The sequence below is a fragment of the Engystomops pustulosus genome, chromosome 3 (assembly GCF_040894005.1).
Source record: "Engystomops pustulosus chromosome 3, aEngPut4.maternal, whole genome shotgun sequence".
Taxonomy (NCBI): domain Eukaryota; kingdom Metazoa; phylum Chordata; class Amphibia; order Anura; family Leptodactylidae; genus Engystomops; species Engystomops pustulosus.
Window position 1 is genome coordinate 56,740,349 of NC_092413.1, and position 19,801 is coordinate 56,760,149.

Below are 19,801 nucleotides of genomic sequence, written 5' to 3' on the forward strand. Positions count from 1 at the left end.
AATGTGGGCTTTCTATGAATCATTAGATGACTTAGTGGAAGCACAATCCATTTCTTGATGGTTCCTTGAGAGGATCACAGCTGCCATCAGAACCAGGCCCTTTATGATGTCATTGTCCCAGTTTACAAGCAACATAACTGTGACAAGCACAAACTAGGATTGCAGACTTCTCTTTCAATGTTTTTAATCTTTTATAATCAGTTTGATTTAATAATCAGTAAAACTCATAACTACATTGATATCAATACTTCAGATTTTGCTCAAACTTGTAAAATTATCCCAAAATGTTATAGAAATGAAGCATGGATAATAACTCTGCTTAAAGAATTCAACTTAATATAGGACAAAATAGGACAACTGAGCCATCATCAAGAAGCAGAGAAGATATCTGTGCTGAGGGTTCACTTTATGGAGTTGAAAAGTAAAAGTGTGTGGCAGGACTGGACTAGGTATGCAGGTGGAATGGGAATAGTGATGTCATTTATTGGGACTCAAGGGACAAGAGGGTTGTATTTAAAAGGGAATGCATCTTAAGTGCTGGAGGGATGCAGTTACATGACTGTTTTTCCAGTTACATGTGCGATTTGCACCTTGTAATGTGAGGAGGAAAATCCCCATTTACTGCCATACTGTAGTATGATAGTATATGGCAGGATCAATCAGGCAACCTAGGGTTAAAGTACTGTAGGGGGGTCTGAAAAATAGTAAAATTTAAAAAAAAAAAAAAAATTGTATTAAAAAAACCTAAAAATTCTAATCACCCCTTATCCTTAGAAGCCATATAAATAAACAGTAAAAATCATAAACACATTAGTTTTTGCCACGTCCAAAAATGACTGATCTATCAAAATATAATAAAGTTTTTTTCACTGTATTAAAGCCTGTAAACACTGTAAAACCGGAAAATAGCACCTGATGGCTAAAAATGGCACTTTTTTTTGCAATTTTGAAAATTATAAAATAATTCAATAAAAAGTGATCAAAAGGTTGTACAGTCCTAAAAATGGTAGCATTGAAAACATCATCAAAAGTCACAAAAAATGACACCACCCACAGCTCTCTATGAAAAAGTTATTAGCGCCAGAAGATGGCAAAATTAAAAAAAAAATTTGTATAGGACGTTTTAATTGTTGTAAATGTATGAAAACATTAGAAAACCTATACAAATGTGGTATCTTGGTTACTCAAAGAATAAAGTAGACCTGTCATTTGCGGGGCTCAGGGAAAGCCGTAAAATCCAAGCCCACAAGAAAACGACACAAATGCGTTTTTCACCATTTCCACTGCATTTGGATTTTTTTCCTGCTTCCCAGTTCACGGCATGGAATATTCCATACCATCACTATAAAGTGCAGTTTGTTACGCAGAAAACAAGCAGCCACACAAGTCTGTACATGGAAAAATAAAAAAGTTATAGATTTTTGAGGGTGGGGAGTGAAAAATGGAAATGAAAAAACAAAAAAGGGCTGCGGCGTAAAGGGATTAAAGGGGGAAGAGGTTGAGGGCTCTGCACTTCCAATTAAGGATGAGGTTGGTGACGATATGACCTATTACACTACAGCTCTGAATTGTAGCAGCTGATGTACTTGTTATTGTAAGCACCTCTGCCACCTGTAACATGGCTGCCACAGCACTGACACACTGCTCTGTGCCCCACTTCCTGTTTAATAGGAAGCCCTGCATCACAAACAAGGACAGTCCTCTATTTATAACGCTGCCCATGTAAGTTTATCCCCACTCCATAATTCCTCTCAGTTATTTCATCATTATATAGTTATAATGAGCCAAAACCAGCAGTGATGCTCCGTAGAGATTAGATATATAAGAAAGACTTGCATCAGATCTGTGTGTTTGACTTTTCCTGGTGTATGTGTGTGTACATATATATGTATATATATATATATATATATATATTAGATATCCTGGTATATATTATTGTCCCCATGTTTAGATGTACATAGGGGCACATTTACTAAGGACCGTGCGCCAGTTTTCTGTCTGACTTTGTACATTCTTTAAGGTGCAAACTGCTTGCACATGTATTTAAGAAGTGTCCTTGCCACATGTGTCGCATGCAATCGGTTTGTGGCGCGGCTGCACTATTCTTCATGCGACACAAATTTCTGCACTGAAATGGGCGTTCTGCAAAGTCCAACAGAAATGTGTTGCCCGCCCCATGTTAAAAGTGCACCAAAAAGGAAGTTGATTTACTCTGTCGGGGCAGTGCAGGGGGCGTCAGATTCATGAAGAACGTGCGCCTCAATTCCTGAATCTGGCACACCCTGCACACTACACAGGCAAACTGCAGTTTGTAAAGTTTTTAGTAAATGTGGGCCATAGTTTATTTGGTAAGATAAGTGATGGAGAATGAATATATATATATATATATATATATATATATATATATATATATATATATATATGCTTTCAGTTTACTTACCGTATATACTCGAGTATAAGCCGACCCGAGTATAAGCCAGCCAGCCTGCCCCCTGTAGTATACAGCCAGCCCAGCTAGCCCCCTGTAGTATATAGCCAGCCCAGCTAGCCCCCTGTAGTATACAGCCAGCACTTAAAAAAATATACTTATATACTCACCCTCTGGCAGCCGCCATTCTGAGCGCGGCTCCCCGATGTCGGCGCAGCTCCTCTTCTGTCTTCCTCGCGGCTCCTCTTCAGTCTTCTGTAACAGCTGCCAGAGACGCGGACATGCGCTCTGCTGACAGGCGAATAATACGACGCGGCCGCTGCAGACGTCATAGAATGCACCGGCCGGCAGATTACATGGCCGCGTCTATGCCGGCTGTTGCCGAAGACAGAAGAGGAGCCACGCTGAGCATTGGGGCCGCCGAAGCTTTAGTATATAAGTTAATTTTTTTTATTGGCTCGTCTATAAGCCGAGGTGAGGTTTTTCATAAATTTTTTGTGCTGAAAAAATTGGCTTATATACGAGTATATATTCCATTGTGTCAATTAGGTTGGAATCAAGTTCTAGATGAAAATGAAATGTTTGCCACAACTACATTTATGACTACTAGACACCTGCCACTGCATTATTCCTTTGTGCATTGTTTTTTTCAATGTTATTCCAGAGGTAATTCTACCACTGAACACTTACACTACATAGAAGTAACAAGACTATAATGTTTATACTTGAATGGAGTTGTAGGTTATACAGAAGGGTTGCTGATCGATTCTTTTATATGGGACCATCAGCAATGGCTGAGCCCATTATTTGGCTAGTTAGAACCGTTCAACTGCATTTAATGGAGCCGCAATGCTCAAATACAACCTTTCCCAGAGTTTGTGACTGCTCCCACTGATCAGCAAGTTATAACATGTCTAGCACCTTTAAAATGGACCTGTCACCTATAAAAAAGGCACTCCCATTTTTAGCAGTGGTAAACTGCTAGCTTTCTCGTAACCCTCTGTTAAAACTAGCAGACTCTGCCGCAAAGTACATAGGCGAGCGGTGACTGCCAAGCTTCATGTGGCAGTCACCACCTCCTAGTCAGTGTCTGCTAGTTTTATCGGAGGATTTCCAGAGTGACATAATCTCTGGTACTTTAGTCTCTTAGCAATAGCAAACCTCATACATGTATCTGACAACATAAAGTTACAGCTGCCTCCATGCACTTCTACTCCTTTTCATCCGCCATGGAGACTGCTGTGTACAGTTGGTGTACAGTGTACACCAACAGTTGGTGCTGGTGTACAGTTTGCTATTCTTAGAAGGCTAAAGGACCTGCAATGATGTCACTGGTCATATGTCATGAATGTAACACAAGGCACCGTGTAAAAAAATTGACACAATATTTCCCATCTTTACATAAAGCTTTATATGTCTGTAGTTGAATAGTAGCAGACGGTCCCTAAGTGCAAGGAGGCAGAGGAGACACAGAGCTGTCAGTCAGAATAATGGGGCGTGGATCACTGCCAGCCTGAGATATAGAAGAGTCACAAACACCAGACATGAGTCACAAAAGCTAATTTAATCAGAAAAATGTCTGCAATTAAGGTACAGTGCCCCACTGACAGCTTATTTTAGGTGATTTGGGGAGGAATTGTAACCCTTTATCAGCAGGCATTGTTAGTCAGGGTGGTCAAAATCTGGTGACAGGTCTTCTTGTAATAAAACGTAAGACATATTCGATATTTGACCGTCAATGATAAAAGCCTAAGGGTATGACCTCACACACACACTGCAAAATCCTGGTTGAAATTCTAGTAACATCTTTCAAGTTCCCAGTTGAACCTTTTGGGAAATTTGTTAGCAAATCCGCATTTTATAAGGGTAAAATTCACCGTAAAATAGCAGCCTAAATTTGTATGCAGTGGATATAAAATCTCCACCGCTCTCATTTTCCATAAAATTTCCTATTATAATTTTCCTATAATCTTTTGTAGTGACCATGAAGCCGATGTTGTTCAGATTTGGTGTCGTCATCACTCTCAGTCACACAGACACTGAACTGTTAGTGCTTGGATCAAGGGCAGAGATGGGAGCCTGGGACCCTCAGTTTGCTGTACCAATGAAGCCCACTCGCTGTCCGCTGTCCACCATTGAACCATCACTTTGGGTGGGAGAGGTATTATTGGAAGAGCCATTCATGGAAAAATTCTGGTTCAAGTTTATCAAAAAAGAAGCTGGCGTGTTGGTTTGGGAAGGTGCTGAGCATAAAATTATTTGGTGTAGTGACCATTAATGAAGTAATGTTTATGAAAAAAAATTTATGTTTACATGTTAAATATTTCCCACTTCTCACTGAAAAATAGAATGCATAAGTACTTGGCCTTTGAGTTCCTGCATTAAGGAAAAACAGGAAAAATAGCAAATTAGGAATAGTGCCATATTCCATCAGTTGCGGTCTTAGGCTACATATACACAGGCTGGAGAAGGAATGGGTGAGCGCTACTCCCCCCCTCCCCCCTTTCCATAGCGAGCTATCATTTTTTTTTTTTTTTTTTTTTTTTTACTGTATTTGCAGACCCCCTAGGTTTTTTTTTTTTTGAACCTAGGGGGTCTGATCGTTCTTACCTTATACTGCAATATAGCTGTATTGCAATATATGGTGGATTTACTGATGAGCTGTTACAATGTGCCACTTGCTCTACTTTTTCGGTCCTACTACAAATCGAGGAACTAAGAACTCTGTGTATCATATATCAAAATAATTCAATCCCCAGCATAGTGATCAGCCCGTGGCACTGCACTCGTCCCATGATCACAGAATAATGTGAAACAGGCTGGAGACTGATTGGTAACTCAAGGTAATGTGCAAACAGTCTGTCGGAACTTGCAAATTGTTCTGAATGGGATCAGGCTTCTGTGGTTGAAAACCACACCCAGAGCTGCTTGTGATTGACAGTTCCTTTTCTGGATCTTTCCTTGGGTGTGTGCTTGAGCTAGTTTTGTATGCAGCTGTGGCTTGGGTGATGGACGGCTGAACCAGTCAGTACTGGGAGCAGTGTCCATGCTTCCTTAAGTTTTGCCCAGTTCCTTAAAGGAAACCTACCACTTGAAGTGGCAGGTATAAGGGGGAACTACTGAGCACCAGCTCAGGGTGAGCTGGTGCCGGAGTTTAGTTTTGTTAAAATACTTTTTAAACTTTATGGCCGAAGCTGCTTCGGCACAGGGAGGTACGCGCCCAGCGCACCGTGCGCGCAACCGTGCGCACGGCTCTCCTTCACTTCCTATGTAGCCGCGTGCACGGTCAGCTCCGAGCGCGTACCTCCCTGCGCCGAAGCAGCTTCGGCCATAAAGTTTAAAAAGTGTTTTAAACCGCGATACTGCGGTTTAAAACACTAACAAAACTAAGCTCCTTCGCGTTTTTGGATGCATTTTTGACGCATTCCAAAGGCTTCAACCTTGATCACATTCTAAGATTATGTTGCGTTTCCACTGCATCTGCTAAAATGCAATGTAACCTCAGCATGTGATCAAGGCTGAAGCCTTTGTAATGCGTCAGAAACGCATTAAAAAAACGCCACACATCATGTGAAAGCGCCCTTAGGGTGAAGACACACATGGCGTTTTTGGGCCGTTTTTGGGCCACTTTTACTAAGTGCGTTTTCAGATCGTTAAAAACGCATGCATTAAAAAACGCATCCGTTTTTTAAAAACGGATGCGTTTTTTAATGCATGCGTTTTTAACGATCTGAAAACGCACTTAGTAAAAGCGGCCCAAAAACGGCCTAAAAACGCCATGTGTGTCTTCACCCTTAGGGTGGTGGCACACGTGCCGTTTTCACACTCTCACAGTTACATTGGTTAATTACATTGGTGTCAACATTGTGCTTACAAATCGCATGTGTTAACGCTTTGTTAAATCGATGGTAATGCATGCGCTTGTTAATGCTTTGTTAATGCGTGAGTTACAATTGTGTTAACACTTTGTAAATGCAATGTTGATACCAAATTAATTAGGCATATCTCCTATTCAGCTTTTTGAAAACTCATGCATTAACCTCTTAACGCTCAGCGTCCGATATATCGGACGCTGAGCTCAGTGACTTAGCGCTCAGCGTCCGATATATCGGACGCTGAGCCGATGCCGGTTCAGCTCAAGATTTGAAGCCGAACCGGCATCGGGAAACACGGGGTGCCGGCTGTGACTGATAGCCGGCACCCCAGTGTAACACCCGCGATCGGAGTTGATCGCGGGTGATTAACCCGTTAAATGCTGCGGTCATCGCGACCGCGCCATCTAACATGCATCTGGGGTGTCTTTCCCCCACGATCGGCCCCCCCGAATCATTTTCGGGGGGCACCGATCATTGCTACGGTATCACTGGGGTCCGATCTGGACCCCAGTGTTACCTGCAGGAACTGCCGGTAAGATGGCGTCTGCAAGTGCATAGGTTGACACTGATAATGCCCTGCAATACATAAGTATTGCAGGGTATTATTATGAACAAGCAATCAGATGATTGCTTGTTCATTTTCCATGGTGGAAAAAGTGAAAAAGTAAAAAAAATATTATTCAATAAAAAAATAAAGTAATAAATCACCAAAAATGCCCAAAAGCCCCAAAACATATAAAGAGCCATATAACTAAAAAAAAAGTCTAAATCATAACACAAACCCCACATATATAGTATCACTGCGTCCGTAACAACCCGTAGAATAAAAATAAATAATTATTGAACCCGCACGATGAACGCCGTAAAAGAAAACTGTTATAAACCCTCCAAAAATTATGATTTTTACCTATTCAATCCCACAAAAAATGCTATAAAAAGTGATCAAAAAAACATATGTACTCTAGAATGATACTGGTGCAAAGTACAACGTGTCCCGCAAAAAACAAGCCATCAACCAGCTCCGTAGCCAAAAACGTAACAAAGTTATGCCACTTGGAAGATGGCAATACAAAAATGTTAGATTTTTCCCCACAATAGGGTTTTATTTTACAAATTTAGTAAAACGCAAGAAAATATATTCGTGTCTGGTATCCCCGTTATCGTATCGACCCATAGAATGAAGATAACATGATTATTAGTCTATACGGTGAACACCACAAAAAAAAAAGTAAAAAAAACAGTAGAGAATTGATGCTTTTCTACTCCTGCTCTCAAAAAGAAGTTCCTAAATTTTCAACAATAGGTGATACCAACCCCAAAATGGTAACATTGGAAAAAGCATCTCATCCCGCAAAAAAAATGCCGTCACATGGCCCTAATATCGCAAAAGCGAAAATTTTATAGCCTTCAAAAGAGGCCAATGAGGAAAGTAAAATCCTGGCAGCTGCAGGGTGCTCCTTCCCTTCTGCGCCTCGTTGTGCCCCCATAAAACAAGTCACGGCCACATGTGGGGGGTCTCTGTACTCGGGAGAAATTGCAGAACAAATTGTATGGTGGGTTTTGTATTTTTATCTTTTGGAAATGTGTAAATTTTAGGGCTAAATGAACGTATAACCGGCACAATTTGACTATTCTAAATTTCGCCTCCATTTTGATGTAATTACTATGAAGATCTCAAGGGGTTAACAATCTTCGTAAAATCTGTTTCTGATAGCTTGAGGGGTGCAGATTTGAAATTGGGTTGGTTATATGGGGAGTTTTGATGCTAAATATGTAAATTTTCATTCAAAACTGTATTTATCCCCAAAATAGTCAATTCTGAAAATCCGGAAAAGCGCTATTCGATTTGTAAGCCACGTGACATCAAAATAAATTATCCAGACATTTCAAAAATGGTGAAAATGTAAAGTAGACATATGGGAAATGTTATTCAGCAATTTATTTAGGTGGTACATCTATCTGCCTGAAAACGCAATGATTTCAAATTTCAAAAATGGCAAATTTTTCAGAAAATTCATCATATTTTCTTTTTTTTTGTAAATAAACGCAAAACTTATCAGCCAAAATTTACCACTAAAATGAAGTACAACATGTGGGTAAAAAACAATCTCAGAATCGTTTTGATAAGTAACAGTGTTCAAAAGTTATAACCATATAAAGAAACGCAGGTCAGAATCCAAAAAATGGGACTGAGCCTTAAGCTACAAAATGGCTGCGTCCTTAAGGGGTTAAACGCAAACAAAACGCAGTGTGTGACTCCAGCCCCAGTGTTAGTTTTTCCTTAAGAAGCTCCTCCTACTCTGCACTTGTTACCTGTATTAGTTAGACCCATTTGAACCTGTTTCCTGTATAAAAGACACCTTACCACACACTCGATCACATTCCAAACTCTCCACCATGGGCAAGACCAAAGAGCTATCTAAGGACACCAGTGCCAAAATTGTAGACATACACAAGGCTTGGATGGGCTACAGGGCAATAGGCAAGCAGCTTGCTGAGAAGACAACAACTGTTGGCACAATTATTAGAAAAAAATTATTCTCTTGCTCAATAGCAGCAAGTTGATTTATAGTGATGAGCACAAAAAACATAACCTACTCGAAGGACATTTTTGTTTAATTGTGTTTGCGTTTATTCAATAGATACTTTTTCAGTTTTCATTTTTACAGTGTGATTCATCAACTTGCATGATTTTTAAAAAATGTACTTTGACTTAAATGGAAGCTATTTGAAAAACCTTTTCTTATACTGTTTATCCCCTCTTTATCTGTATTACATATTGCATCAGTCGCTCTGTATGTATCATGAATCATACCACAGCCATAATTTAGATTGTGGGTTCCCAGAGGCTCTAAAAAATGTGATCATTAGCTGAGAAAATGTACAAGTATTTCATCAAGTAGAAGTAGGTCAATTAATATACTCATCTGATTTATGAATATGTATTGTTATGAGACGTCTGTGCATTTATTTATTACAATCTGCAACATGGAACCATTTTGTTTACCTTATTGTGAGCCAAATAGTTCCATTTTGGCTGTCATATCTGGGGCATTCTGTAATATTTTATGCAGCCTCCACAGAGTATGATAACTGTAAACTGCCAAAATTATAATTTGAAATTAATTACTACTGTTTTCTGGTTTAGTATGATACAAATACTAAATAAGGTCTTATGCATTACCAGAGGTCCCCAAACTGTTTACATAGCGGGCCCGTACACTGTCCCCCAGACCGTTGGAGGGCCGGACTATAAAAAATACTATGAACAAATCCCTATGCACACAGCACATATCTTATTTTAGATCGGGACCTCTCAGTAATCTATTAGATAAGGCACCCCCTCTCAGTAAGTCATTAGAAAGGGCCTGCCCCCCCCCCCCTCAGTAAACCATAAAAGGATAGCCCCCACCCCACTTCAGTAAGCCATTAGATAGGGCCCACTCTGAATACACCATATATACAGCCGCCAAAATCCCTCCCCAGATAATAAGGTAATACATCTTCATACAGCCACCAACCCCCTAGTAATACATCGATATACAGCTGCCAAGCCCCCAGTAATACATCTATATACATCCACCTCCCCTCAAGTAACACATCTATATACAGCCGCCTCACATCCAGTAATACATCCATATACAGCTGCTAACCCCCAGTAATACACATATATACAACCGCCAATCCCCCAGTAATACATCTTTATACAGCTGCCCCCCCCAAGTAATAAATCTATATACAGCAGCCTCACCCCAGTAGTACATTTATACACAGCCATCTCACCCCCCAGTAATACAGCTATATATTTACCTCAACACCTACCAAATATGCAGTCCTATGTAAAATACACCTCAGCCCACACCAGACAGGCAGTCCTATGTAACATACAGCTCGGTCCCCACCAGACATGCAGTCCCATGTAACATACACCTGTTTCAGCCAAAGCCTTAATCAAGATAATTATCGTGATCACGATTAAGACCAAAATGTGTTGATAACTTGCATGTAGCTTGTGGCAGATTTTGACAAGTTTTAATAAACGTATTGTTTTAATAGACTTCCAGGACCAGTGCTAGATTTCTTGCTTTCCTAAGACAACAGGTGTGGCATGCATCCTTTTGTTAACGTCTTTAAGCAGACTGCAACTGCAGTGTTCTTCAGACTATGCGATTCGGAATATGTGGTAGTCTTCAGGGCACGTTCACACGTTGCGCTTTGGTTGCGTTTTCATTGCGTTTTAAAACGCATTACAACAGCTGAGATGAGGTGATTTGCCTAATTACATTACTGTTAACGTTTGCGTTTACAAAACGCATGCGTTAACTCATTGTTAACGCATACGTTAACAATGCATAAACGCATGTGGTTTTGTTAACACATGTGTTAACATTACGTTAACAAATGTAAATATTAATGTAATTAGGCAAATCACCTCTCCTCAGCTGTTGTATTGCGTTTTTAAACGCAATGCAAACGAAACCAAAGCGCAAAGTGTGAACACGCCCTCCAAGTTCTTATCTAAAGTAGGTAATTGTTTCCTGATGTGTTTTTAATTTTATTTACATTTTATATACCGTAAATTCTACAACACTAGTATTATGAGTAACAACATTTTGGAAGATTATTGGAATAAGATTTTTTTGACAAACATCTTGTAGTTTCTACCAATTTTCCATTCTGCATAATCTACTTTTATTTCTTAGACTGGTTCTGCAAATGCAAAATTTTGAGCCTGAGAAACCATATTCAAGTGCTGCTGCATTTCCCACATTGAACATATGAACTGAATTCACTGGAAAGGGTTATCAAGCAAAGGGCCTGAGCGCTACTGTACGAATCTGCTAGACATGACTCTATGATGGAATCAAATTTTGCAGTATGTTCTTTTTGACAAATTGCCCAGGTAATCATGACCTTAGCTGTTAGGAGGTGCTGAGAACAGTGGGTTATATAAGGACATGTACACAAGGCAAACAGGCTCTAACCCAGGCAGGCCACCAGCAGAGGGATTTGATTTATTTGCTAACAAGCAAAGTCAGCTTCCACAATTTTTGTTGTCCACCATTCAGACGACAACGCCCATTATGTTCCCTGCAATTCAGAGGCTGCCATAATCCCCACTGCAGTAATGTTGTACATGGAAAACCATATTGGGGGTCATTTACTAAGGGGCCGATTCGCGTTTTCCCGACGTGTTACCCGAATATTTCCGTTTTGCGCTGATTTTCCCTGTATTGCCCCGGGTTTTTGGCGCATGTGATCGGATTATGGCACATCGGCGCCAACATGCACGCGACGGAAATCGGGGGGCGTGGCCGAACAACAACCCGACGGATTCGGAAAAACCGCCGCATTTAAAAAAAACTAGGTATAGGATGGTGCATTCCGGCAGACCTCGGGGAACTTCAGCGCAGCAGCGACATCTGGTGGACGTCGGAGGAACTGCCTTAGTGAATCGCCGGAAGACCCGAATCCACTGCACAGAATGCGCCACTGGATCGCGAATGGACCGGGTAAGTAAATCTGCCCCATTGTCTTTAGTGACGAAATCAGGCTCTGTATGAGATCCAAACACTGTCAGCTTTAGGTTTGTAGGTTGTGGTGTGCACTTGAGACCTGCTTTTGCTATGGAGCAAAACACTACACCAACTGTGGAGAAGCCATTGTAGTGTTACAAAAGTTCACCCTACAAATGGTATTTCTTAGCAGCATAATTTGTATACACAGCCTCTCTCTCCCCCGTAGTATACACAGCCTTTCTCTCCCACCGTAGTATACACAGCCTTTCTCTCCCCCCGTAGTATCCACAGCCTCTCTCTCCCCCCGTAGTATGCACAGCCTCTCTCTCCCCCCGTAGTATGCACAGCTTCTCTCTCCCCCTGTAGTATACACAGCCTCTCTCTCCCCCCGTAGTATGCACAGCTTCTCTCTCCCCCCGTAGTATACACAGCCTCTCTCCCTCCGTAGTATACACAGCCTCTCTCTCCCCCCGTAGTATGCACAACTTCTCTCTCCCCCCGTAGTATGCACAGCTTCTCTCTCCCCCCGTAGTATGCACAGCTTCTCTCTCCCCCCGTAGTATGCACAGCCTCTCTCTCCCCCCGTAGTATGCACAGCCTCTCTCTCCCCCCGTAGTATGCACAGCCTCTCTCTCCCCCCGTAGTATGCACAGCCTCTCTCTCCCCCCGTAGTATGCACAGCCTCTCTCTCCCCCCGTAGTATGCACAGCCTCTCTCTCCCCCCGTAGTATGCACAGCCTCTCTCTCCCCCCGTAGTATGCACAGCCTCTCTCTCCCCCGTAGTATACACAGACTCTCTCCTCCCCCCTGCAGTATGCGCAGCCTCTCTCCTCCCCCCCGCAGTATACGCTGCCACTCCCCCCCCTAGTATGCACAGCCTCTCTCCCCCGTATTATACACAGCCCCCCCCCGCTTTGTCTCTCCCCCCTTGTAGTATACACAGCCTCTCCCCCAGTAAACATAGCTGCTTCCACCAGTAGTCTATACAGCGATTAAACCGACAAAAATAATAAACTTGGCACTTACCTCCATCCCTGGCGTTCCCCTGCAGCTCCTCTTCCTTCTCCAGCCGCACTGTCTATAGTAACACAGGCTGGCTTGCGTGATGACATCATCCCACACGCCGGCCTGTGTCCTCTCCTGCAGTGCGGTACACAAAGGTGTGGTGTGCACCGTTCTCTGTCAGTTACACTCACCGGCCACTTTATTAGGTACACCATGCTAGTAACGGGTTGGACCCCCTTTTGCCTTCAGAACTGCTTCAATTCTTTGTGGCATAGATTCAACAAGGTGCTGGAAGCATTCCTCAGAGATTTTGGTCCATATTGACATGATGGCATCACACAGTTGGCGCATATTTGTCGGCTGCACATCCATGATGCGAATCTCCCGTTCCACCACACCCCAAAGATGCTCTATTGGATTGAGATCTGGTGACTGTGGAGGCCATTTGAGTACAGTGAACTCATTGTCATGTTCAAGAAACCAGTCTGAGATGATTCCAGCTTTATGACATGGCGCATTATCCTGCTGAAAGTAGCCATCAGATGTTGGGTACATTGTGGTCATAAAGGGATGGATATGGTCAGCAACAATACTCAGGTAGGCTGTGGCATTGCAACAATGCTCAATTGGTACCAAAGGGCCCAAAGAGTGCCAAGAAAATATTCCCCACACCATGACACCACCACCACCAGCCTGAACCGTTGATACAAGGCAGGATGGATCCATGCTTTCATGTTGTTGACGCCAAATTCTGACCCTACCATCCGAATGTCGCAGCAGAAATCGAGACTCATCAGACCAGGCAACGTTTTTCCAATCTCCTACTGTCCAATTTCGATGAGCTTGTGCAAATTGTAGCCTCAATTTCCTGTTCTTAGCTGAAAGGAGTGGCACCTGGTGTGGTCTTCTGCTGCTGTAGCCCATCTGCCTCAAAGTTCGACGTACTGTGCATTCAGAGATGCTCTTCTGCCTACCTTGGTTGTAACGGGTGGTGATTTGAGTCACTGTTGCCTTTCTATCAGCTCAAACCAGTCTGCCCATTCTCCTCTGACCTCTGGCATCAACAAGGCATTTGCGCCCACAGAACTGCCGCTCACTGGATGTTTTTTCTTTTTCGGACCATTCTCTGTAAACCCTAGAGATGGTTGTGCGTGAAAATCCCAGTAGATCAGCAGTTTCTGAAATACTCAGACCAGCCCTTCTGGCACCAACAACCATGCCACGTTCAAAGGCACTCAAATCACGTTTCTTCCCCATACTGATGCTCGATTTGAACTACAGGAGATTGTCTTGACCATATCTACATGCCTAAATGCACCGAGTTGCCGCCATGTGATTGGCTGATTAGAAATTAAGTGTTAACGAGCAGTTGGACAGGTGTGCCTAATAAAGTGGCCGGTGAGTGTATATTGGTGCCTGTTAGATCATGCTTTCATCTTAGTTCTTAATCCCTAAAATAGCTTAGTCCCTAAGGGGTTAATCTTCTTTCCTAAGTACATTTTTTTGTGATTTATAGTTTTGCTGACCTTCTTTTTTTTTTCAGAATTAATTTTTCTTTTATTTTTAGCATTTGCCTCTTACTGTATTTTACTTTCACAATTTTCAGTATCCATTAAAAGTGTTAAAAGTGCCATTCATTTTGTAAATAAATATTATGGATCTGCAAAATCCTAAAATTCAAATAATCACTACTAATTACCGTAAGTCTGGTGTGCAATGGAAATGTCATAGTATTAAAGTTGTATTCTGACATCCTTACTCCAGACAGTCATGTAACCATTAGGTGTCACTGTTTACCTTTATATTGTGTAAGATGCTATAAGTCACCTCTGTAACATTATATGACTGTAAAATCTTTTTTGCTTTAGAACTGTAGCTAAATCAGCCTAATTTGGGTGCCTTTTTTTTAAATAATTTTTTGATTTGAATGTTTTTAACCCCTTTGTGTTTAAGCCATTTTAGACCTTTAGGACCAGGCCTGATTTTTAAAATTTGCCCTGTATCATTAAAGGAGGTTATAACTTCGTGACGCTTTAACATATCCAGGGGATTTTGAGATTGTTTTACCGTCACACATTGTACTTCAAAGTAATAGAAAAATTTCGATGATATCTTTTGTGTTTAGTTATGAAAAAAATTGAAATTTGGCAAAAATTTCAAAAAAGTATTCATTTTCAAAGTTCCAAATTTTCTGCTTTTTCAGGCAGATAGTTATAGCACCCAAGTAACTTTATAACTAAGATTTCCGGAATGTCTGCTTTATATCGGCATAGGGTTTTATGCAGCCAATACATAGACAATGTATTAATTTTGGCCAAAAATTAAACCGTCACAAAGTATTAAATGACGAAAAACTCCAAAAAGACTGATACCCAATTTCTTCCGAGTATGAGTATGCCCCATATGTGGTGGTAAACTGCTGTATGGGCACACGGCCGGGCATAGAAGGGAAGCAGCGCCATTCAGAGCAGATCTGCAATGTCACATTTTACAGGCTATAATTTTTTTTTTGTAATTTGTACATATGGGAGATTATTTTTTTTGTGGATGAGATCCACTTTTCAGGTACATCATTTACGGGGGGCTCAATAGCTAATAATCAGATTTTACTAACTCTTTCTTGGTGGTGGTTAAAAAGATCATTAATTCTTGTTTATGGTTTTTAGCATTTTTTTTTTTTAAATAATGGGGCAGATTTATCAAGCAGTCTGAAAGTCAGAATATTTCTAGTTGCCCATGGAAACCAATCACAGCTCCCCTTTAAAATATTCATGAGCACTGGTAAAATGAAAGCTGAGCTGTGATTGGTTGCCATGGGCAACTGGAAATATTCTGACTTTCAGACTGATTGATAAATCTGCTCCAATGTGTTATCTTTATTCTATGGGTCATCATGATTACGGCAATACCCAATTTATATGGCTTTTTTTTATGGTAAACTTGATTTGCAGAATATAGAACTCATTTTGTGAGAAATATGTTTGTTTTTGTATCACCATGTAACAATGGGCAGAACATTTATATTTTTTGTTTACAGAGCTGGTTTAGTGCTCATTTTTTGTGGGACAAGCTGTACTTTTTCTTGGTATCCTGTTGGGGTAAATTTTACTTTTTTGATCACTTTTTATGCGCTTTTTATGCGGTCAGATGTGAAAATGTAATAATTTTTGTGAGGTTTTTTTTTGTGTTTTTACGCTCACCGTATGGTGAGTCCACACAGCAGAACATGCAGTCTAAAACTTAGCTAAAAGATATATTCCGGGAATATGAACGTCTAATACCCAAAACTCATAATGCTATAAATAAATGAATATAACAGAACTCAATGTCATTAATCACAAAATGAAACTTAAATAGTTTGATTTTATGATTCACAAAATGGCATGGGCTTTCTAAAGTAGGCGGAGTTATCACAAAGATGGCCACCACTGGAAACTACATGTCCCATAATCTCTCAGTTCTCAGTAACAGCTCCTCACTCTTATGCTCTGCTCCCAGTAATGATGTAACAGACTGTCTTTCTCTGTTACCAAAGTAGTGGTGTGTAACTGCCATCACTGCACATTACCTCACCGAGATGACGTCTCACCTCAACACTGGCCATACTGGATGCACTTCAACTAAAAACCACTACAGCCAAACATAGTGGTGATCACATGACCTGCCTAGACAGGCGCAGGACATGTGATGCGGACACGTGACCAGCGGCCATCTTGTGTCCAGTATCTCCTTTGCACAGAACTGTTTAAAAGGCATGTAGCATTTTAATTCTTCATTACAGTTTATATTTTTCTGATAAGGGGAGAAAAATTTTAAACAACAACTACTGTAATTACATATTCGCTTATATTTTAAAGACCCATTTGTGTATGAATTATGTTTATTCCTGGAATACCTTTTAACTAAAGGGGAAATAACAACCAAAAGTTTTGTGTGTTTAACCTGTCATAAATTAAAATCTTTTGTAAAAGATATTCTTGTGCAATGTAAAAAAAAGTATCTTTCAATGTAAAGCATTATATTTTACAAAAAAATCCACGTTTAGAATATCAATTAATTAGTTACACAGTGGAGCAGAAATAGGAACAGTGCTGTTAAAGATACTGTTACCAGTTTGTATTTCATTAAACTACTAGTCTCCTCGGGTAGAGTATGAAATGTCCTATCGAACATGCCCTCTTTTATGTGAAATCTCACCAATTAACCTATAAAAATCTTCTCCGAAGTCATATAAATATAAGCAGAGAAGACTCATGTTTTACCTGAGATGACTCCAATTTAGAGGCTGCAGGGAGAGGAATTATAGTAGGTTTTTAGAGTGCAGGTGGTCCTTGACTTAAAAACAGACTTATAAACGACCCCTAGTTACAGATGGACCTCTCTGCCCCCTGTGACCTCTGGTGAAGCTTTCTGGATGTTTACTTTAGCTCCAGGATTCAATGATCAGCTGTAAGGTGCCTGTAATGAAGTTTATTGATAATCCAGGTTTTGTGACAGCACAAAATTGTTTAATATCCAATTGTCACAGAAACAAAAAAACATTTTGTTTGGAGCTACAATTATAAAATATACCCGTTCAGACTTATATACATATTCAACTTAAGTGCAAACCTAAAGAACCTATTCTGTATGTAATTTCCTGTAGCATAAAACATGCTTTTTAAAAGAATCTATCAGCCTGCATCAGGCTTGTTGGTAGTGGGAACTGCAGAACCAGAGATGCAGGTGGTTAAAGTGTACCTGTAACCAGGAATGTCATTTTTAGCTGCTGCCCGGTTCAAATAGCCACGCTGTTTTTAAAAAGTCGGCTCTTTCATGTGAACGACAGGAGCCGGGGGGGGGGGGGGCTAGAACAGGGGGCAGCCGGGGGGGGACTAGAACTGGGGGCAGCAGGGTAGGGGACTAGAACTGGGGGCAACAGGGTAGGGGACTAGAATTGGGGGCAACAGGGTAGGGGACTAGAATTGGGGGCAACAGGGTAGGGGACTAGAATTGGGGGCAGCAGGGTAGGGGACTAGAACTGGGGGCAGCAGGGTAGGGGACTAGAACTGGGGGCAGCAGGGTAGGGGACTAGAACTGGGGGCAGCAGGGTAGGGGACTAGAACTGGGGGCAGCAGGGTAGGGGACTAGAACTGGGGGCAGCAGGGTAGGGGACTAGAACTGGGAGCAGCAGGGTAGGGGACTAGAACTGGGAGCAGCAGGGTAGGGGACTAGAACTGGGAGCAGCAGGGTAGGGGACTAGAACTGGGAGCAGCAGGGTAGGGGACTAGAACTAGGAGCAGCAGGGTAGGGGACTAGAACTGGGAGCAGCAGGGTAGGGGACTAGAACTGGGGGCAGCAGGGTAGGGGACTAGAACTGGGGGCAGCAGGGTAGGGGACTAGAACTGGGGGCAGCAGAGGGTTCTAGAACTGGGGGCAGCAGGGAGGGACTAGAACTGGGGGCAGCAGGGAGGGACTAGAACTGGGGGCAGCAGGGGGGATTAGAACTGAGGGCAGGAGAGGGCTGTCTGAGTGAGGAGAGTATTATAGTAGTTATAGCAGGAGAGAAAAGACACTTAGTAGTGTTGGGATACAGCATAAGTTGAAAGTAGAAAAATAGTTTAAAACATATTCCAAACTTTAATCTTCATCTTAAAAACATACATCGTGAAAAAGCATGGACATAGAAAAACATCCAAGGAAAACGAGACAAGAAATCAAAAGAAAAAAGGACAGCGATGACACGTTTCGGACTTTTTCATGTTAGTCCTCAGTCATACCTATTGTGCTGTGGTCCGCATGAGATTTTTAAATTGTGTTGTAGGACTTGTGGTGTGGCAGGTTTCCGGCGTGCAGGTAACACACCCCTAGGCAGGTGTGAACCTCGCACTCACAGCTGTTAAACTACAGGTAAATGGAAAAGTCTAATTTTTAAAAGAAATATAATAAAAATAAAGTAGATCTTGTTTGTAGTTTAAACCTTTTGGAAACCTGGTATCTAAACTTAGAATCCAATAAGCCTCTCTGGATAAGAGAAGCTTTTTCTGCAACTTGTTCTATTGCAATCACTGACAGTCAACTCCTTCATCAACTACATTAATGATAATCCATACAATTTACGTTTTACTTTTGAATATCAGAAAAGCACAATTTCGTTTTTGGATATGACCTTAATAGGGGACACCAGTACTAACAAAGTACAGACCTCGCTATTCCGAAAGAAAACATCGGGTAATACCCTCTTACATTCTACCAGTTGCCATGCCCCCCCATACCATCAAAAATCTCCCATTAAGAGAATTCATCAGGCCTAGGAGGGCATGTTCCACTGATAATGAGTACAAAAAGCAATGCTATGTCATTACTCAGAGATTAAAATCCAGGGGATACTCTAAGAATTCCTGTAGAAGAGCTATCAATATAGTCAATGCTAAACCTCGCTCCACTTATCTTTTACCAAAGAAAAAAGCATTCAGTATAGTGCCCAATTCTATGACATTATTAAAATCATTATGTGCCACTTACCTGTTTTAAATCACGAACCCACCCTCAGAAGTATTTTGTCAGGGGGCATCTCCTACGTATCCACCAAAGCTAAAACATTGGGAGACATTCTATCCCCCAATACATTTGCGATGAGTAAACCGCACAATACATGGCTAAAAACGAAAGGTAGCTATATAGTAGTTATATTCTTGAATAAAGGGGCAGTATTATAGCAGAAATATTCTTGTACAAAGGGGGCAGTATTATAGTAGTTATATTCTTGGACAAAGGGGGCAGTATTATAGTACAGGCAGTCCCCGGGTTACATACAAGATAGGGTCTGGAGGTTTGTTCTTAAGTTGAATTTGTATGTAAGTCGAAACTGTATATTTTATAATGGAAGTTCTAGACAATTTTTTTTCTTTTGCCCCAGTGACAATTGGAGTTTCAAAATTTTTGGTGTAATTGGACCAAGGATTATCAATAAAGCTTCATTACAGACACCTTAC

General features: G+C 41.3%; 1 protein-coding gene across 4 annotated transcripts in view; it reads left to right on the plus strand.

Moving 5' to 3' along the window:
- Nucleotides 1-19,801, plus strand: part of EPM2A (EPM2A glucan phosphatase, laforin) — a 64,947-nt gene that overhangs the window by 5,875 nt on the left and 39,271 nt on the right. The window contains exons 1-2 of one of the 4 annotated variants that reach the window (XM_072140855.1): nucleotides 204-449; nucleotides 4,408-4,668. In XM_072140855.1, the coding sequence (XP_071996956.1) occupies nucleotides 4,413-4,668 (256 nt within the window). In that variant the 5' untranslated portion in view covers nucleotides 204-449; nucleotides 4,408-4,412. Of the gene's footprint in view, nucleotides 1-203; nucleotides 450-1,657; nucleotides 1,723-4,407; nucleotides 4,669-19,801 lie in introns of those variants that run through there. The other 3 variants (XM_072140853.1, XM_072140854.1, XM_072140856.1) reach the window with 3 other exon arrangements.